This window comes from Drosophila persimilis, unplaced genomic scaffold (assembly GCF_003286085.1).
Source record: "Drosophila persimilis strain 14011-0111.01,24,50 unplaced genomic scaffold, DperRS2 tig00000000-arrow-pilon, whole genome shotgun sequence".
In the NCBI taxonomy this organism is placed as follows: domain Eukaryota; kingdom Metazoa; phylum Arthropoda; class Insecta; order Diptera; family Drosophilidae; genus Drosophila; species Drosophila persimilis.
In genome coordinates, this window is record NW_020825288.1 from 355,304 (window position 1) to 374,966 (window position 19,663).

General features: G+C 44.6%; 7 protein-coding genes and 4 non-coding genes across 14 annotated transcripts; 4 read left to right on the plus strand and 7 right to left on the minus strand.

The window, feature by feature from the left end:
* Positions 1 to 291: 291 nt before the first annotated feature.
* On the minus strand, positions 292 to 1,791 carry LOC6594733 (acyl-CoA Delta(11) desaturase). Its single transcript, XM_002020523.2, has 4 exons — positions 1,548 to 1,791; positions 1,328 to 1,458; positions 979 to 1,184; positions 292 to 905 (listed from the first exon to the last, which is right to left on the minus strand). Exons 1-4 carry the CDS (start codon positions 1,720 to 1,722, stop codon positions 404 to 406), a joined length of 1,014 nt encoding a protein of 337 aa, XP_002020559.1. The 5' UTR covers positions 1,723 to 1,791; the 3' UTR covers positions 292 to 403.
* A 159-nt stretch (positions 1,792 to 1,950) lies between these two features.
* LOC6594732 (stearoyl-CoA desaturase 5) lies at positions 1,951 to 7,347 on the minus strand. Of its 2 annotated transcripts, none has more exons than XM_026994780.1 (6): positions 7,154 to 7,347; positions 3,896 to 4,341; positions 3,054 to 3,184; positions 2,596 to 2,987; positions 2,357 to 2,532; positions 1,951 to 2,293 (listed from the first exon to the last, which is right to left on the minus strand). In XM_026994780.1, exons 2-6 carry the CDS (start codon positions 4,314 to 4,316, stop codon positions 2,130 to 2,132), a joined length of 1,284 nt encoding a protein of 427 aa, XP_026850581.1. In that variant the 5' UTR covers positions 4,317 to 4,341; positions 7,154 to 7,347; the 3' UTR covers positions 1,951 to 2,129. The 2 variants fall into 2 exon arrangements, with proteins under 2 accessions (XP_026850581.1, XP_002020558.1); XM_002020522.2 differs by having other exon boundaries at positions 7,204 to 7,346.
* A 4,668-nt stretch (positions 7,348 to 12,015) lies between these two features.
* On the minus strand, positions 12,016 to 13,749 carry LOC6594726 (40S ribosomal protein S7). Its single transcript, XM_002020521.2, has 3 exons — positions 13,582 to 13,749; positions 13,193 to 13,525; positions 12,016 to 12,251 (listed from the first exon to the last, which is right to left on the minus strand). Exons 1-3 carry the CDS (start codon positions 13,747 to 13,749, stop codon positions 12,168 to 12,170), a joined length of 585 nt encoding a protein of 194 aa, XP_002020557.1. The 3' UTR covers positions 12,016 to 12,167.
* LOC6594730 lies at positions 12,476 to 12,622 on the minus strand. Its single transcript, XR_048049.2, has one exon. It is a non-coding gene; the product is annotated as a small nucleolar RNA psi18S-1377 (small nucleolar RNA).
* Positions 12,643 to 12,787, minus strand: LOC6594729. The gene has a single exon (XR_048048.2). It is a non-coding gene; the product is annotated as a small nucleolar RNA psi18S-1377 (small nucleolar RNA).
* On the minus strand, positions 12,825 to 12,968 carry LOC6594728. The gene has a single exon (XR_048047.2). It is a non-coding gene; the product is annotated as a small nucleolar RNA psi18S-1377 (small nucleolar RNA).
* LOC6594727 lies at positions 12,981 to 13,120 on the minus strand. Its single transcript, XR_048046.2, has one exon. It is a non-coding gene; the product is annotated as a small nucleolar RNA psi18S-1377 (small nucleolar RNA).
* Positions 13,750 to 15,344: 1,595 nt separating the features above from the next.
* LOC113567357 (cecropin-2) lies at positions 15,345 to 15,705 on the plus strand. The gene is made up of 2 exons (XM_026994898.1): positions 15,345 to 15,458; positions 15,517 to 15,705. The coding sequence occupies exons 1-2, from the start codon at positions 15,360 to 15,362 to the stop codon at positions 15,607 to 15,609; spliced, it is 192 nt and encodes a 63-aa protein (XP_026850699.1). The 5' UTR covers positions 15,345 to 15,359; the 3' UTR covers positions 15,610 to 15,705.
* Positions 15,706 to 16,577: 872 nt separating this feature from the next.
* On the plus strand, positions 16,578 to 16,971 carry LOC113566737 (cecropin-2). Its single transcript, XM_026993695.1, has 2 exons — positions 16,578 to 16,724; positions 16,783 to 16,971. Exons 1-2 carry the CDS (start codon positions 16,626 to 16,628, stop codon positions 16,873 to 16,875), a joined length of 192 nt encoding a protein of 63 aa, XP_026849496.1. The 5' UTR covers positions 16,578 to 16,625; the 3' UTR covers positions 16,876 to 16,971.
* An 870-nt stretch (positions 16,972 to 17,841) lies between these two features.
* LOC113566729 (cecropin-2) lies at positions 17,842 to 18,250 on the plus strand. The gene is made up of 2 exons (XM_026993638.1): positions 17,842 to 17,990; positions 18,049 to 18,250. Exons 1-2 carry the CDS (start codon positions 17,892 to 17,894, stop codon positions 18,139 to 18,141), a joined length of 192 nt encoding a protein of 63 aa, XP_026849439.1. The 5' UTR covers positions 17,842 to 17,891; the 3' UTR covers positions 18,142 to 18,250.
* A 604-nt stretch (positions 18,251 to 18,854) lies between these two features.
* On the plus strand, positions 18,855 to 19,281 carry LOC113567362 (cecropin-A2-like). Of its 3 annotated transcripts, none has more exons than XR_003409424.1 (2): positions 18,855 to 19,047; positions 19,100 to 19,163. XR_003409424.1 is itself a non-coding variant. In XM_026994917.1 (2 exons), exons 1-2 carry the CDS (start codon positions 18,888 to 18,890, stop codon positions 19,096 to 19,098), a joined length of 165 nt encoding a protein of 54 aa, XP_026850718.1. In that variant the 5' UTR covers positions 18,880 to 18,887; the 3' UTR covers positions 19,099 to 19,157. The 3 variants fall into 3 exon arrangements, 2 of the variants coding, with proteins under 2 accessions (XP_026850718.1, XP_026850717.1); XM_026994917.1 differs by having other exon boundaries at positions 18,880 to 19,047; positions 19,094 to 19,157; XM_026994916.1 differs by having other exon boundaries at positions 18,895 to 19,058; positions 19,118 to 19,281.
* The last annotated feature ends 382 nt before the right edge of the window (positions 19,282 to 19,663 follow it).

Genomic DNA, 19,663 nt, shown 5'->3' on the forward strand with positions numbered 1-19,663 from the left:
CTAATGAAGGTTATTTTTTGATTTGTGAGCTTGTTTGGTTGCTCTTGGGAAACGCCGCCCAAGTGCATCTGATGCCGATGTCGACGCCGACTCCTCTTCCCACTCCTTTGCCCATCTGGAGCCCACGTCCAAGTGGAAATCGAGCTTCGCCTTTGTTTGCTGCCCAAGCCCAAACCCGAAACCCAGACGCTAACCCAGGCCCAAACTCTAAGACGTCCGCAGCTTTGTGTACCAGGCCAATAATTAGGCTTCGTGTTTGCTCCCCTCCCTCTACCATTCTCTCTTGGCCAATTGTTGGTGCTTAATTTATTTTTACGGCTGCCTCGACTATTTCACGCATCATTTCGAAGACGAATGACGCAAGCCGCAAGACAAGAAAGACACACGAACAGCCGAACGGACTTCACATGAACTTCTCGCGATTGAGGAAATGATTGGCGGGCAGAGCGTTCTCCTCGAGGCGCACCTGTTCCTCAATGCACTCGACAATCGGACGGCCAGTCTCCACCGCTCGGGACAGGCCCTGGCGCACGGCTACCGATCCGACGGTGCGCAGATCCTTGGCCCAGTCGAGGGCCGCAAAGACGCGGATCACACTGGCCCCCAGGCCGCTCGCGTAGTCGCCAAACTCGCCGCTCTGGTAGTCCCGGGGCAGGAGGTAGTGGAACTGGGGCCAGTAGCTTTTCGTAATGAGGAAGATGCTGTTGGAGTCGGTGGGCTTGAACCCCTTGTGGATGCTCCACACAAAGTGGGCGGAGTTCACTAGGTTGCCCACGTTAATCACGATTAGGCTGCGCAGCCAGAAGCCCACGAACATGGAGGCGGACAGGGTGTCCCCGAAGTACTGAAAGGGGGTGTTCACCGACAGAAGAATGTTGAAGAATATGTACAGCAGAACGTAGAAGCTGAAGATCACAAAGATATCCGAGGAATCAGAGTATGAAGACAGAGCAGATTAAGGCGTGACCTATGACCTACCGCTTCTGGAACATGACTATCGAGTCACTCTCAAGATCCGACATGTCCACGTCCTTCAAGAGCTCCTCCTGCTGGGGCGAGTACTTGAGAAGACCACCGCGTACTTGGGCGTACAAGAAGCTGTGCTTGCTGTAGTAGGGATCCTCGTCCTGCTGGAACTTTTCGTGGTGAAGTCTATGGGCTTGGACGACACTGTAAATGGAGCCCTGGCGAGATAACGAGAAATGGAAACAGTATATGAACCGGTTGGGTTTTTGTCGCGGCTAAAAGCACAGACGAAAGCTTTTCAGACTGCTTTTCTCAGAGGCATAGTCATCCAAAGCTAGGGCGGTCGTGCACGTGGGCTCACCTGACCGGCCGTCGTCTGGCAGAGCATGAGGAAGACCCGCAGCGGCTTCGATGCCGTGAACGTTCCATGGGCCCACAGCCGATGCACACCCACGGTCGACCCCATTGTGCCCAGGAGTGTCAGGAGTGCCGCTGTGGAGGGGGACAGAGAGATCGAAGGGCGATTGGACCCAACACATTTGTTAGGCAGCACGTGGAGCTGATTAACTTTCTGAACTCACTGAATAAAATAGTGGACCACGCGGCGCTCACCACCAGCACGTAGATTCCGTAGAGGCCGAGAATGTTCACGTGGATGTAGAACAGCACCAGGGGCCAGATGGCGTCCCGCTTCTTGAACTCACTCCCCAAGGAGCTGGTATCCTGGCCCACATCCTTCTGGCTCTGCTTGTGCATTGCTGATCGCTGACTATATTGCTGATTCGTAATCCCTGATCGTTGCCTCGTCTGTTCCACACGCGAACCCAGGCGTTACTGAACGATGTCCGGCGCCTGAGAGCCCGGCGAGGCGAAGGTCTGCCCTGGGCTGAGCTTCGCGTGCTTGCATATGCATGAGGAACGCAAATTGCCTAAAAGCCAATACTTAGGAGGGACACACAGTCAAGCGGAGGACAGAGCGCACGGTTGGGTTTAATAAAAAACATAGTTTATTGACCCGAGTACTAGCGGGTAAGTAACGAAAGCAACGTCGAGCTGGGATGAGTCCTGGGATGATGTCGAGGATGGGGAGACGGCTGCAACTTGAACTTAAGACTATTGAAACCACAGGCTGAAAAGATAATACGGTGCCAGAGCTCTAGCCCTCAGTTTTGCATCTTGGCCAACTCTGCGAGGTCTTCTCGCGGCAAGTCCTTGTCCCCAAAGCCCCAGACCTGATCCTTGTGAGCGAACTCGTCGTCCAGGAATCGTGTGCCATCCCCACACTTGGCCGCGCGTCGCTTGACCATGTCGGGGGAAACAACTTTTCCTGTTCAGGGATTAGATTCAAGCAATTAGTTGATGATCAATTAGAGAACAAGGCATAACCTACGTCCACTGGCCAAGCCGAGGCGGGCGCAAAAGTCAATAAAGCCCGTTGTCACGTTGAGGCTGTAGTTTCCGAACTCGCCCGTCTTGTAGTCCCAGGGGAACACATGATGATAGTTGTGCCATCCCTCGCCCATGGCCAGCAGTGAAACGATGGGCGCCTCCACGGACATGATATTCCTGAAGAAAGAAAAGCAAAGAGTTAGAGAATGTATCTGAAGATTGGTAACATGATGAGCTTACTTATCGTATGGCCTGTTACCATACATGTGGGCCACACTGTTCACGAAAAAGGCCACGTTGAGGGTCCAAGTGAATCGCATGTTGAAGTTGATCCAGAAGGACATCCAGAGGCTCTCGCCCCAGAAGTACCAGGGCACGCACACGGGCAGAATGATCGAGCAGAGGGCGAAGAGTGGAATATAGTACTTTCTCTGGAACATGCAGACAGCATCGGCTTCCAGATCCGACATGTCGATCACCTTCCGCTTGGCCACCACCTTCGGGTGGGGGGTGAGGAACAGCCAGCCCACGTGGGCGAAGAAGAAGCCGCGCTTCGCATTATGCGGATCTGCGTCCGTCTCCGAGAACTTGTGGTGTATCCTATGGTCCAGGGCCCAGGTGTAGGCATCGCGCTATATGAGAAATCAGGGGACTCAGAACCTTTTCTCTCCATCTGAGATATTTTCCGATCCACGTACCTGACCAGCTATGGAGAAGGCGAAAGCGAGCAGAACGCGCAAACCCCAGGAGGCAGTGTAGGACTTGTGCGACCAAAGACGATGCGCACCCGCCGTGATCCCAATGCCTGATACCCAGATGGTACCAACCACTGAAAGAGGGATCAAGAGAATAGAGAAATGCCATTGTCTATAAACACATACACCCACATAGTCCCATATGTATGTATATAGCAGACAGCATATACACATGCCTCTGAATAGTTCGCTCTGTTGACTCGGCCTCGCTTGATTTACTCACCGCATGACACAATACTAAATATACATATCTATTCTCTGTTCTTCAGGGTGGCCTAAATGTCGCCTCTTCCCTTATAGAAATCGCTCTCTCTCCCACTTCGATCATTATTCGAAATTGTTCGACGCTGGCAATTGAAGCGTTCGTTAAGTTTAATTGCCGCTAGTCAAAGTTCATTCTGCCACAGCTAAATATAGATAAAACATCCCCTTCCCAACTTGTATTTATTATTCCAAAGGCTTATATGCTATCTACTCGATGGGAAATATATTCTATGGATTATCATCCTTTCCTCGCTGACCCTTCGTCAAAGTTTCTCTCTAAATAAATGATACACTACTCCCAATGTGGTCATTCAGGTCCAGCTAACAACAACTGGCAAGCCAGAAACAGTGCTTGCCGAGTAGCCAATATATTTTTTGCTTATTGACTTAAGTAATTATTACGGACAAACGGAGACCTGGTCGACGCCAAAACTTATTTGTTACACATGTTAATTACAGATCTCGATGCCCAGAGGGGACAACATGCTGGTAAGGATTAAAGTGAGGACAGTGGGACTCACCCCAGAGGAATGTGTAGAACTTGGCGTAGAAAAGCAGGTAGACGCCGTAAAGGGCCCCGACGTGCAGGAAGGTCTGGGCCCCCAGATCGGGCCATCTGATCTCTGGCTTGTAGACCTCATCCTCCTCCTCTTGATCCTTGATCAGCTGCTCCTGCGCCTTCTGTTCCTTCTCAGTGTTCTCCTTGTATACAGCGTTTTCCTCCTTATAACCTAAATTATCGTCTAGCTCCCTCTCGGGCTCTTTGGTCTGTCTAGCACCTATGGAGTGGCCTCTCAGCTTCAGCTCTCCGTTGCTGCCGTTGCTGCTAGTGGTAGTGCTGCTGCTGCGGCTCCCGTTCTTATCCAGGCTGCAGGACCCGTTGCATCGGCTCTCGGGTGCCTGGCTCTGACCGGGCGCTAGTGTCGGTGAGGAAAGGCACATGGTGTAATTGGTGATCGGAGATCGACTGCAAAGAGAGATTGAGAGAGAGTGTCGGTGGTTAGATGGATGAGTAAGCAGACTGAATCCATAGAGACCTGCTAATTTAAGTTTAGGAAGGTTATAATGGACACTATTAACAGGCCTTTGGAGAAATGAAGGCTGTAATTGGTGTTAAATTCGCAGCGAGTCTCATGTGCCCCACCCGCTTCTGCTACCCACCGACGGAATACACTGCTCTGTTTGCTCTGATTATTAACATTTTGCCTCTATTGTATTTATCAACAAACTTAAAAGTCGTTGGCTCTGCATTTGTCTACTCCGATTTCTGATGTCGAGTGTTATCGCGGGCTTATCGTCGGCCAAGTGCCGTGTTGCAATCATCGAATTGTTAGTTGGCTCAACCACTATCTGGGCAACTGACCAGAAAACAAACATCACTACACTACCATATTATGGCCATAGGCGCTATCAACGGTGAAACTGCCAGAGCTGTGAGTCATTATGCAGGTGGATCTGCACACGACCCTGATGGATGTTCAGGCTGCGAACTAATTCCTTGTTGGCTGGTGTGACATATCAGTGGAAGATTCCTCCCTGTCATCGGCACTATCCGAATTGCTGGGATTTCGGGCAACTGGTGCTAATCTCCGTTCTAGAATTGTTTATGAGTATCTGCTTATCTAACGCCAACCAACCTACAACGCGTTCTAATACGGAAATAAAGATACTCTACTCCAACCTTATTTCTTGGGATCCTGGGAGTAATTATTATACGATTATATCCAAAGTAAAGTACATCGTTAGATTCACACTAGAGAGTAATTGCAACACCTCATATCAAATAGATCGTGTATATTTTTGCAAAAATATAACATACTCTTTGCTTTTCGATTACCGAGTATCATATAGCCGCACGATGAAAGCCAGACTAACATTTCAAATGTTTATCTTCCAATTTTTTGGTCTGGGGACTGAACGAGCATGAGAGGTCGATACATTCCGCGTGCGTGTCTCTGCTAGGGACTTATGGCTCTGATGATAAGCAATGCACACCTGGACACCTGGCCCACATTTCCCACTAAGTTCATTCAAAAGTTTGGGGGCTCCGATAAGCAATCATCGAGTGACGCGGATACTCCTAAATGAGATTATTGTTCCCCATGATTCATTGACAGTCTGGCCGACCCAGGTGTTCAAATCGGAGTGAGTAATTGCAGAGTTCAAGGAGAGACCCCTTACGTAACTAGCAATTCCCGCAGCCCAGAGATAAGATTGCTTGCGAGTGGCGCAGGAGAGCTCACAATTTACATATTGATAAAGTACTGCTCCCCAGGGAGGGAATGAGGATAAGCAAACACGCCCCGTTTTGCCTTTGAATTTTAATTAGAAAATGTAGCCACGCACGCTAATTTGATAAGGGCGGAGCGGGGAAGGATGAATATAAAAATGAGTACCAGAATTTGACGAACGCTGTCATAAATGTATTCGAGGTCGCAAGAATTGATCATGGGCCCAGAGCACGCGACTCAGCGATTTTGCCACGAGCTGGGGCAAAGTCTGAGGCGAGCATGCATAAATTAAATAATATTTTCCCCAATTTCGATTCACTCGTTGTTGGCACCCTGGCAACGCAATCCAGCCCCGAAGAGCGAACAAGAAAATTAAACAATCTATTTGGCCCTATAATAAATAATAATAAACAATAAATAAATACTGTCATCGTCAGCCCCGTTTAAGACCCCGAGCCCAATGGTGCTCCTCCGTTCAGTTAAGTTCAGTCTGGAGCGTTTTTTCTGGCGATGTTTGCGATAAAGCCGACCGCCCATCGAGAAATTCTGTTTAGTTTTCGTTATTCTTGCCATGGACGGGCGATTTTTCAAATATGGCTAATTGCCTGATGGCCCGCACGTCGCCCTATCGCCTACTATTCACCCGCTCTCCACTTCCAAGCACTTTTACTGCCGCAGTGCCAAATTTTATTGGAAAATTTCCATGCCCAGACCAAATCGGAAACTTGGCGACGGGGCGAGCTTTCATCTGACGGAGAGGAACCTTCGGCGGTTTCCCGCAACCCTCCAATTAAGTATCGCCACTTGTTGCCCGCGCAACAGCTGCCTGCCACCTTTAATTGGAGCTTTTAATGGCAGAGTACACATAGTTGTGGGGCAATTGAACCCCCCATTCGATATTCACTATCTTAAGATAATTTAGGAAAGATCTCTCACGGCTGCAGTTGGTGGAAGGTTTATGCCGGTCCCTAGAGCGCGATGAAAAAAATCATCGGCACGATAACACATTCCTAGGAATTCAGAGTTCCAGTTGTACATATGTACAATAATACATATGTACATACAATATACAGGAGCAAGCCCTTCCCTTGCCCAGTTTCGAATGGGTTGGGGTTGTGGTTTCTGCTCTTTTTTTTGGTCTGTTGGTTGGTTATTGATGTGGGTCAGCGCGTGTCGTGGCGGCAATCAAATCATCAGGGATAATGTGTGCATACAATCCTAGAGCCAACACCTGAGAGCCGGTGGTCGCGGTGTGTGCATGTTATTCGGTCTGTTGACTCTCCTCCCGTCCCCTGGTTTCTTCCGTACTTCCACCCGCCTGTAATTGACGCTGGTAATGACAGAAATGAGCAAACAATTGGGCTACAATTTGCATGTGAGCGGCGCTGGATTGAAGGGGTGGACAGTCGACAATAGGAGAACGAGCGCGAGTAAAAGTTGGGACACGGATGAATAATTGCGTTCCTATGGCGAAGATTATGCTGCTCCCGCGTTGAACGCACGCTGACGTCACGCACACTTTTTCCCAAGTTCTTAAAAATAGCTTACGTTACGAGATTGCGGAGCTTTGCACCGATATCTGACACTGCTCCACGTACTTGGTTTTCTGCAACAACTGAGTCTGAGACTGCTATAGCGTAACGCGGAGGAAGCTTCGGAACTACCGTTAGGACTGATACGCAGCGGCGGCGTCGCGTTTTTTGATTCTCAGTTTTTCTGCTCTGGGGATATGTTGACCAAGCGAGCGAACGAAACGAAATGACTAACAACGCCCCAACGGTCGACATTTACATCCAAGAGCTGTGGCTGGTGTAGTCGGCGTCGCTGTCGCCGATAGTTCTGGCCCCTATAGTAGCGACGCCAGCTGCGACGGCAACTGCGGTGGAGCGGTGAAGACCATTCAATTTTTATTTGAGTTTATTTGTTGGTGGAAGTCGCTCCCTCTCTCTGCTCTCTGGAACGCGGCTGCGGCTGCGTCTACAGTTATTATCTACCACTTCAACTTGCCCTTTTCTCCCCTTCAACCCGCTAACGCTAACGCGTTCGTTCTTCGAGCTGTTTATCATTCTCTGTTGTGCTCAGACATTCCGTAAACATTACACAAACAACACACTCGCAGAACATAAGGAATATTAATAAGAAGGTAAGAGAGCCATATAACCACCCTTTCTACATCACTCTTTGGCTCTCTTTGGCACTCTTTGGATGACGAAACATATACATGCATGTGTACATACATATGTATTCGAGCGTATGTTGACTTTTTGCCTAACCTATATCTTCATATACCTTGGTAGCGTGCATAGTTCAAAGTCAATGTTTTCCATAAGAAACCATACAACGAAATAGCACTCCCGTGAGCGAATATTGGATACACTTTTTTGTCGTTCGTCATGAATCAAAGAGCGTCGTATGGTGGAACGACAATCTGATTGCAAGTGTAGTTGCAAGTGATTAATTGATACACCATTAAACTGGCAAACATTGCTCGTTGCTTCTAGATCTTATAATATTCCTCTAGCGCACATCAAAGTGAATATATCTTTATCGCTGCAGGGTAGTAGAATATGAGTAGGTGTCAGCACTAACCGCGACTGCGGAATCGACGCAACGCATACGCTGGCAGTCTCCAGCCCCAAAGCCGGCTGTAGCCTTGTGTGTGTGTGGGGGAATAAATGTGGTAGAGGCATTTCGTCATCGTGTATGATCCCAAAGCTCTTAAATATCGGCCAAGTTCCCCCAGTCGCTGCTTATAACATACTTTTCGAGAGAGCGCATTTCTGCTCTCCATCTCGCGTCATCTGTCTTTTGTTTGTTGCTTCTTTCCCCCGTTCATCCCCTTCCACGCATCATAATCTACCGCTTTTATCTACCTATTCTGTTTATTTGTTTCCCATTTTTTATTTCCACGCTAAGAATACGGAGACAGCAAAGCCACATGCGTACAGAAAGAGTAATAGAGAGAAACAAACTCGTTTCGAGCCGACCGGAAACCGAATGTTGACGTTATCACAACATATCAAATGATGCTTTTTTAATTCTTTCAAGCGATCGCTTTTCATATTGCATGCATATGCCCAGGAATGACCTCTGAGGCAGGAGGACCAAAACGATGATGATGCAACGGCATTACTGGATAAATATAGAAAACTTTTTGGGAGAGAGAATTAACCTCTGGACGGTACTTGTGCGATCATCAATGCACACACATACATATGTACGTATGGGCACTCTCGCGGACGGTCATATAAATATGTGTACATACATATGTATGTACTTATGTACATAGTAGTTCTCTTCGGTGGTTTACGGTTTATGGGAAGCTTATCAGCAACCGTCTGGCATGCGGGAGTCATCGTGGAACGGCAACTTTACCCAACTTTGATTATGTGGAGAGTAAAGGCCTTTCCCCGTCCCTCCCCTGAATGAAAGTGTACACTTTGGAGTAGTTGAAGCTGATAGCTTCTTTCCAATTTCAGCTGCGCAGAGAAATATCGTTCATACATACACCACGAAATTAGGACCGAAGCCCGTAATACAAAGCTTGGTTGCTAGGAATACAAAGTTAAAAATCTCTTGAATACGCCTCCGCAAATTCCATCGAAAATCCCCACTACATTAAAGGATATGTTGAAAAATATCATTGTTGAAGAATAGCGTCAAGTGACGGTATAGAATGGGAAGAAATTGGTCGAATCAATGCTAAAACGGCTGGCCGATGTAATAAAATGTAAAGGGTATTCGATATTCACATATTAAAAACGAGGGGGAACGTTGTGAGTTGCTGCGGACACCGCAACTCTACAGTTATACCCGATACTAAGTCAGTATGGCTCTCCTCCGGCAGACGCCGCTAATATTAAACGACACGACAAAGAGTGCGTGCGATGGAGACAGAAAATCAGTCTGAGTGTCACGTCGGGCGCTGCGTAGCCACTGCGTGTGTGTTAGAGAGAGACAGGGTGAGAAATAATGAAATTGTTTTCTTGATGCTGGCTATAATAATAATACGATCCAATTCAGATTCTGCAGTCTAAAAGATATGATCATTCTCTACGATTCTGCGTTTCGGGTTTTATCGTATCTTTGAAATTGTGGATGCCACAGATTTTCGCCCTTTGTGGGGGCGGAAGTGGGCGGGGCAAAGTTTTGAAATATTTTTATAGCAGTGACATATCACAGAAGTCAGGATCCAAAACATCGTTGCTCTAGCTCTTATAGTCTTTGAGCATTAGGCGCTGAAGGGGACGGACAGACGGACAGACAGACAGGGCTCAATCGACTCGGCTATTGATGCTGATCAAGAATATATATACTTTATGGGGTCGGAAACGATTCCTTCTGGACGTTACACACATCCACTTTTACCACAAATCTAATATACCCCAATACTCATTTTGAGTATCGGGTATAAAAAATATATCTTAATTGAATATCAGACAACTTTTTACATTTTTTGTTATATAGTATTAAGAATAGTGTACACATATGTTAGATACAAAGGAGTTTAATCAAAATAGAGCATGAAAAATAGTTTATTATTCCTAAGTAATTAAAGATTCTATCGTTTTTTAAACACGTGTTTTTTAACGACAAAATTTGCACCACAAGTTTGTTTTTATTCTGGTCAGTGTACGTACATAGTATGTACATACATATGTATATGTATACAAAAATACATAATGGAAATATCGCTGCAAAAATGATATCTGGACACTCTTAAAGCCTGATGTGCTATTCGTGCTGTACTGCATCATACTGATTGCTGCCAAAATACTAGTTGCTGGTTATAGAAACAGTCTGCTAAGAAATTAAAAAAATCGTGACTCAGACTAGCGACGCCACTAGGAGCAACAGCAACAGCAGCAGGGAATGACCTAATTTGTCAAAAGGGCAGCCAACTCCGAGCCCCACCAACACCCGATGGGATAAATGTATGGGAGAAACCAAACCTTACTGCGACTGTCATAAACATTTTTCCCTCAAGCACATGTCCAATAAAATCTACATACAAAGTGTCCTTAATCCAACACTTCTTTGGCTGTGTGTGTGGGAGGAGCGTTTTAATTAGAGCATGAAATAAAGTTGGCTCAAGACGGAATTACGCATTCGCATACCCAAGGCTGAACCGAACCCCCTCCAATGACCCACAATTAGGAAACATCAATAATAGATCACCCGGCGGAGTCATTTAGATGGAATAGCCGATACTGGCATGCCCTCACTCCGGCGACAACCTGTCATCAAACCACCTGTCTCGGCGCCGCCATTGAAACGCACCCCAGACCACAAGAACTCCCTCTTGGAATTCCCGCTCATCAGCCAAATAACAGACACAGCGAACAGAAAAACAATAATTTGTCTGCGCCCTGAAATTGACATGAAGCTCGTGTTGTGGCCAAAAACAATTTTTTTTACTTTATTCGTTGCCTCGACCTTAAAGCCATGCCACGTTCATGTTGATGTCCGTGTCACTCCTGTCGCTTCACCTACCCTCTGAGTTCTTTTGTTTGCGCCCTTCCTCGTATTAAATTTCGAAATTGTTGAATTGCGTGATTTTGTGGTCAGTTCTAATTGAATTTCAAAACTGCAATCAATTAAATAGCAACCACAATCCACAACTCCCAAATAATTTTTAACATCAAACTAAAGTCCAGATTGCTAACTTCACTTGCTTATTAATTTAAAAATCGTTTCGATCATGGTGATTCATGATCGACATAGGCTATATCATTATTTTAGGGTTTTAGATCTTGGAGTTGTAAAGTATCTAGCTATGGATGAAACTCTTCCATATATTGATTAATTAAAAATATTATATTTTTTTGTATTCAGTAGAAAAGCTAAAACCGTAAATTAAGGTTACAATCTACAGGGTTTTTACTGCACCACAGAAAGAACAACGCCACAACACAGAGCTTTTGAAAGCTTACTACCGTAACCTGTAATCGTTCATGCAATAGAACTATAATCCCGTTCCGTTCCCACCCCCTGGGTGCCACACCCGGCCAGATGAAAGTAGTGCTAACACATATGAATATTTGGATGTGTAACGTGAGAATTTCGTTGCAATTGCAAATAAAACCCGCCACCCACAAGATTAATCCCTTTCCAGACACACATCTGTCGCAGGAGGTCTAAGCCCAAAGAAAGCGGGTATAAAGGTAGCACGCCGTGAACTTTCTAATTAAAGATGTGATTAAACATCGCATGGCGTACACCACCGCCCCAGTGGAGTAACAGGACCCAGTGACGCCTCCTATGGCTGAACTTAATCATAAGATGTTCCACATCGCCGGGGACGTCGTGGATTACAAAGTCGACTGATACATGCTTAATCTTAAATCTTATAACCACAGCCAGCGGCGGAAGTGATGAATTACAGGATATAGCAATTACAGTTCTGTTAATTGCGATTTGCTAAGTTTTAAAAATGTTTAATGTTTTATTTATTTCACGTTACGTTATCCAGCTCATGTAAAAAATTCATATTCTGTACGACAGAATTGCATTGCTGCGACTTTTAGATGAACCGAACCAGCGCGACGGCGACGAACACACTCTAGACATTCAGGTAGTTGTCGGGGAATTCGAAGGTAACATCGCGGCCAGTCAGCTTCTTGTAGACCGATGTGAAGGTATCAACCTGGAGGAAGAACAAATAATTCCAGATTAGTTTCAGGCATACTGGGGTTATCTAAATTAAGTGTCCAGTCGTCATGCTCCTCGATGCGGCAAGATAGACTGCAGCGAAGGAATACGCACGAAAGGCTGGATTACTATGCCGCCAATATAGGAAGTCCCAAGACACCATGAACAAATCGGTGCTCGGGAGGCAAATGGGCGGTAATCAGTGTGCATAGTTTGTGGTGTTGTGGCACGCTAATAGTAATGTAGTTGTCCTGGATATAATGGACATAACATTGTGGAGTGAGAGCAGATGCCTGGTCTTCAATGTGCGTTCTGTTTGACAATCACTAGGCCAAGATGGGCATTCAGCGAATAACACAAAAACGGTGGATAGTCTAGTGGGATTACTCTGTAGCAAACATTTAGTAATGATGAAGCCTTGGTTATAGTCGACTTTTCATTGTGGAGTGAGTAGTTGCTTTGAGTTTACTGTACGTTCTGTTTGACAATCACAGGACTATAAGGTGAGTCCAGTGAATAACACAAGAACGGCGGATATAAGGAACTATTTGACACGATAGAGGTTTAGAAATGTGGCAAACATTTAGTAATGATGAAGCCTTGTCTATTGTCGGCTAATCATTGTGGAGTGAGTAGTTGCCTGGGATTAGTGTACGTTCTGTTTGACAATCGCTGGACTAGAAGGTAAGTCTAGCGAATAACACAAGAACGGTCAAGGGTACCAGACTGTGGCCAATATATGGAGATGCAAGCCCGCAAAACGCGTCTGTGGCATACAATAACGAGTTATTGGCACTTGGTGATGTGCGTCCCCTTTGACGATCGCAACGCTTGGAAAAGGCGTCGCAAATAACACGGGGACGAAGATGTAACTGTTACACGCACCACAAGATAGCACTGATAGGGATACAGACTCCCACCGGACTTAAAACTCACTTTGTGTTCGATTGTGGTCTGTTGGTTCTTGTCCAGGTGCACCTTAACCAGCTGGGAGCCGTCCAGCTTGACGCGGATGCGCTTGCCAACGATCTCGGCAGGGAAGACCAGATCCTCCAGAATGGCATCGTACACAGCGGTCAGGGTACGGGAGCGTGGACGCTTCTGTTTCAGGGGGTTGCGCGCCTTGCGGGTGGGCTTGGGCAGAATCTTGCGCTCTCCAATGACCACGACGTGCTTGCCGGAGAACTTCTTCTCCAACTCGCGAACCAGGATGATCTGGATCTTCTGGAACACCTTCTGCTGTGGAATGGGCACGTAGATGATGACGGCCTGAAGACGTAAACAAGTTAGTCAGAGTTTCACATCCAGTATAGACATGAACTCACCTTCTTGCTACCAAACTCAATCTCGCGCGCACGGGTGATGTGCAGATCACGCAGGTAGGGCTTCAGGTCGCTGTTGGCTTCTAGCTCAACCAGTGCCTGGGCAATCGACTTCTCGAAATCATCGGGGTCCGCGCCGCCGGGCTTGATAATCTTGGAGCCGATAGCCATCTGCAAATGGACACCACGCCAACTCAATGAGTAAACAATTCAAACATTTGCATCCACGCAACGCAGTGCACGAAAAGCCGCTTCGGTCGTCTCTATTGATTTTCCTAATCGTTGTGCATCGACTACATTTTCAGACAATTTCACTATCATTCACTTTTATCTCTCAACAGCAAGCCTTTGGCTTATTTTTCGTCCCATTATTTTGAGCCACTGCGTTGCGCTTCCTGCATATTTTCACGATTTTAGATATTTCTGTACCACCTTTGTCGACTATTTTGACAGGAAAGAAATTTTGACAGCGGCTTCCGTGGAGTGTGACCGCGGACTTATCGTTAAAATATATCGTCCGACCGCCTGAAATATACCAAAATATACGTCACAAATTTCAAAATATACCGTAAATATACTGACGAAATGTTTGTAGTCAAGTTCAATCATATTTCTTGATTTCGATATTCGGTTGAATATTCCCAGCTAGCTTGGACCCTCAGCTCTCAACTCATAATTGGATCCGATTAATAAATAAATTTCCTACATGACTGGCTAACTTTAAGTTCTCATCTGTATTGGGTTGTTTATAAAATAAGGTTAAAGCACACTAAACGGTAACTACATGCTAACCAAACATTTTCTACACAAAAGCGACACCTGAAGGGGAAAAGTGTACGTTTCTAAAATTGATCGCCTTTTCTTTCATATAAGCCCAATAAAAGCGGCAGTGTGGAAAACCTCCGTTATCAACTTTTTGACAAGGCTGTTATGAATTCGATGTGACCTGGTACATGGATCTAAATGGCATTTCTACACAATTTCTTTATTGGTTCATTACACAATAGTGAGTAGCTTCCAGTAAGACCTTACGTCGTCGAGCTGTCAAAACATTCGATAGTATCGACTGCATCTCTATCGATATAATCCTATTATTTTGGGGACGGGACACCTAAAACTGTTTGTGATTATATTATCACCCTCGGAAACAAGTGAATTTTTGATCTGATTTTTCTTTTTTGTGTTGGCCGCTTGCAATGAGACCCTTCGTAGAGCGTCAAAATCTCGAAAATACTGCTTAAATCGTGTGTTACGTGCAGGGTTGCGTTTTTGTGACATCTGGTTCAACTCAAAGCCCACAGATGGTGCCAGTGAACCGTCTTATTTTCGCGCTCGTCAAGAAATTTGAGTTATAAATTTTGTTCTCGTTCAAAACGAATCGAGCTGATTTTGTATTTACTGCGTGAAAGATGAGATTTCATTGAACTTTGAGAGTTGAAAATAAATATATTCATGACGCGAACTATCCAATCGACAATCTCTCGTTAATGTAAAACAAAATAACACAACAGAATACTTAAAGGCATGTATTTCCCCTATTGGCCATACCCGAATGAATCAAAAATATCGTCTAGGGTGATCTGATTTTCTCTCGTGTACTTTCCGCCAGAGAAAATCCCCTCGCGTACCTTATCGGCACCGCTTGGATCTGGGCGACTGAAAGGTGGCTATATGAAAGGCTATATAAGCTGTAAAGATTTTCTAGACATGGCATTCTTTTCTAAAAAACACCACCAGCAAGGCTTACTTTAGTCCCAGAAATATTCAAGCACTATCATATCATGAACTTCTACAAGATCTTTGTCTTTGTTGCCCTTATACTGGCCATCAGCGTGGGAGAATCGGAGGCTGGTTGGCTGAAGAAGATTGGCAAGAAAATCGTAAGTTATCCGCCCAGTATTTAAGTCATTCGTTGGCTAAATGTATATTTCTCCACAGGAACGCGTTGGCCAGCACACTCGGGATGCCACCATCCAGGGTCTGGGCGTTGCTCAACAAGCAGCCAATGTAGCTGCCACTGCTCGAGGATGAAGGACCTATTGGGACCCGAACCTTATTATAAACATTCAACATTATTTTATTAAACTGTATTTCTTGACCTAAGTAAATAAACCAGCTAAAAATTAATGCTTTCCTTTTTTAGTTTATCAGAGTTCGATTATTCATAATTTTGAGGATTAGTTGCCTTATGCTATATGTGGTGCTCCACCAGCGTTATTGTTCGCAGAGAGTCAGCTATGACCATTGTATGATATCTAGTGCCAATATTGATCTTTGAAGCCATCCTGACGATTATATGATAAGTGGCGGTTTCTGCGTCGCGGCAGGCAAACTGTCCTCACACTAAAAGAATGACCCTTTATTTTTGTATATCTTTTAACTATTCCATCATTACACTGCCTATAATAGTTAAACAATTCAAATCAAATATGGAACACCTGTAGAAAAAAACTACACGTGGTGGTGCTTCGAACTGAGATGCGGCGAGGCTGAATAATTCGAATATATGTACATCTAGTTGGATATCCGAAATGGATATATGCACATGTATTCATGTATGTATGCTCGGGTCTAAGAATTGCACAAAAGCAGCTACAGCCCAAAGATAAAGACTCGATCAAGAGTCGAGAGACCTGGATCCAGAGTCGAGAGACCTGAATCCAAAATCGAGAGACTTTCAACTTTATCAAATCTTGTTCACCTGTATTTTTAAGTATCTACTATCTAGGTGAATTGTAACATATGTAAAATTGATATATGAAGGAATATAAATTATTTCCCATTCTCAAGTTAAAAACAAAAAAGGGTCATATAGCTACATAGCTACGGTGATTCCGATCCGATTCGGTCTCGTGTACTTTTGTGCTAAACAAAATCCCCGATCGCGCACTATCAGTATTGCGTGGAGCTGATGGCATGATAATTTGCGCTATATAAGCTCCGCAGATTGGCTGGAAAAGTCATCAGTCGCTCAGTTGGCACCACAGCAACGAGATCTATCAGCACCTTTTGCTTTCTACAACCCAAGGAATATATTCCATCTTATCATGAACTTCTACAAGATCTTTGTCTTCGTTGCCCTTATCCTGGCCATCAGCGTGGGAGAATCGGAGGCTGGTTGGCTGAAGAAGATTGGCAAGAAAATCGTAAGTTATCCGCCCAGTATTTAAGTCATTCGTTGGCTAAATATATATTTCTCCACAGGAACGCGTTGGCCAGCACACTCGGGATGCCACCATCCAGGGTCTGGGCGTTGCTCAACAAGCAGCCAATGTAGCTGCCACTGCTCGAGGATGAAGGACCTATTGGGACCCGAACCTTATTATAAACATTCAACATTATTTTATTAAACTGTATTTCTTGACCTAAGTAAATAAACCAGCTAAAAATTAATGCTTTCCTTTTTTAGTTTATCAGAGTTCGATTATTCATAATTTTGAGGATTAGTTGCCTTATGCTATATGTGGTGCTCCACCAGCGTTATTGTTCGCAGAGAGTCAGCTATGACCATTGTATGATATCTAGTGCCAATATTGATCTTTGAAGCCATCCTGACGATTATATGATAAGTGGCGGTTTCTGCGTCGCGGCAGGCAAACTGTCCTCACACTAAAAGAATGACCCTTTATTTTTGTATATCTTTTAACTATTCCATCATTACACTGCCTATAATAGTTAAACAATTCAAATCAAATATGGAACACCTGTAGAAAAAAACTACACGTGGTGGTGCTTCGAACTGAGATGCGGCGAGGCTGAATAATTCGAATATATGTACATCTAGTTGGATATCCGAAATGGATATATGCACATGTATTCATGTATGTATGCTCGGGTCTAAGAATTGCACAAAAGCAGCTACAGCCCAAAGATAAAGACTCGATCAAGAGTCGAGAGACCTGGATCCAGAGTCGAGAGACCTGAATCCAAAATCGAGAGACTTTCAACTTTATCAAATCTTGTTCACCTGTATTTTTAAGTATCTACTATCTAGGTGAATTGTAACATATGTAAAATTGATATATGAAGGAATATAAATTATTTCCCATTCTCAAGTTAAAAACAAAAAAGGGTCATATAGCTACATAGCTACGGTGATTCCGATCCGATTCGGTCTCGTGTACTTTTGTGCTAAACAAAATCCCCGATCGCGCACTATCAGTATTGCGTGGAGCTGATGGCATGATAATTTGCGCTATATAAGCTCCGCAGATTGGCTGGAAAAGTCATCAGTCGCTCAGTTGGCACCACAGCAACGAGATCTATCAGCACCTTTTGCTTTCTACAACCCAAGGAATATATTCCATCTTATCATGAACTTCTACAAGATCTTTGTCTTCGTTGCCCTTATCCTGGCCATCAGCGTGGGAGAATCGGAGGCTGGTTGGCTGAAGAAGATTGGCAAGAAAATCGTAAGTTATCCGCCCAGTATTTAAGTCATTCGTTGGCTAAATATATATTTCTCCACAGGAACGCGTTGGCCAGCACACTCGGGATGCCACAATCCAGGGTCTGGGCGTTGCTCAACAAGCAGCCAATGTAGCAGCCACAGCCAGGGGCTGAAGATTACCTATAAAGTTTCCGCACCTAATTACAAATAATTTTATTTATTTAACCAGCTGTATTCCATAAAAAAGTTGAAAATTAAAGCTATCGATGTATTGATTACCAATCTTAGAGTTTTAAAATTTCGTTTATCGTTCGATTGAGTTTCCGTTCATTCCTTAGTAAATTTGTGCCAACCTTAGCCATTTTTAGCCAACCTTTTGCCGCAGGCAGTTCGTATACATAAGTACATATGTATGTACGTATGTTCAATAAGCGAGGGAGTGAGGTCTTTAGGGGGACAATGCTCAAAGTAGAATTCGATCCAAGGGATACCCTAAAAATTCTTTTCATAAAAGGAGGGAAAATAAATAGATCTCTAGAGTATAGTCTCTGTTTATTAACAGAGGGAGACAATAATAACCCACTATCACCTCTGATCTAGGGAACAATCCCACCATCCATTCCCACTGATAATTAATTACAATAATAAACGGCATTTACTCTCTATGGTCACATCTTTTAGGGCCATTGCCCAGACATCTTCACGCAACAAAGACTTGAAGATCTCGAAAAATTTTTTTACACAGTACTCTAGGAAATGACAGTGTAAAAGTTTCCTGTGATCCGAATCGGAAGCGGTAGGATCGGACTGCTCTCGTGTAAATTTTTTTAAGACAAAACCTCTACAGCGCCTTGACAGAATCGGTTGGAGCTAAAGGCATGACGGATTGCGCTACATAAGGTCTGTTGGTTATCTGGAAATGTCAGCAGTCGGTCAGATCCCACAGCAGCAGCCGCAGCTGTTAATAAGGAATAATTTCAGAAATCTCATCATGAACTACTACAAGCTCTTGGTTTTCGTTGCCCTCCACCTGGCCATTAGCTTGGGAAAGTCCGAGGCCGGTTGGCTAAAGAAGATCGGTAAGAAAATTGTAAGTCGTCTGGCCAATAAATAATTTATTCAAAGTCTAAGCCATCTGTTTCTCCACAGGAACGCGTTGGCCGGCACACTCGGGATGCGACCATTCAGGGTCTTGGAATTGCACAACAAGCTGCAAATGTGGAAGCCACAGCAAAAGGATGAAGAGGAGCTATATTAATCTTTAATCATTACCTAAGTGTAATACACAATAAAATAAAATAATTTGAGCTGTAGTCTCTCGTCTTTGCAAATCTTGTTCCATCATGGAATCATTGGTCTTAAATTTAAACGCACAATACAGTACAGGTTTTAAGCTCTAATTAATGTTTTATTATTTCGGTTTTTGTACACATTTAGTAATGCGACTGCTACGTAACTTGCACGAACCCTACTAAAATTCGCTATGCATCCCATGAAATCGAGAATCAACTGTTTCGACTTTGGCAATGAAAGTATTACACCGATAGTTTTTATACACTCAAAGAAATGTTGGTATATTTTATAAGCCCTACTATAATTCTATCAGTGAGGTGTTAGATTCTGTCAGCTGTCAGTGATTCTAATACCATAACTTTGCTCAAATATGGCATTGCGTCAATCTAAGGTCGGATTTAC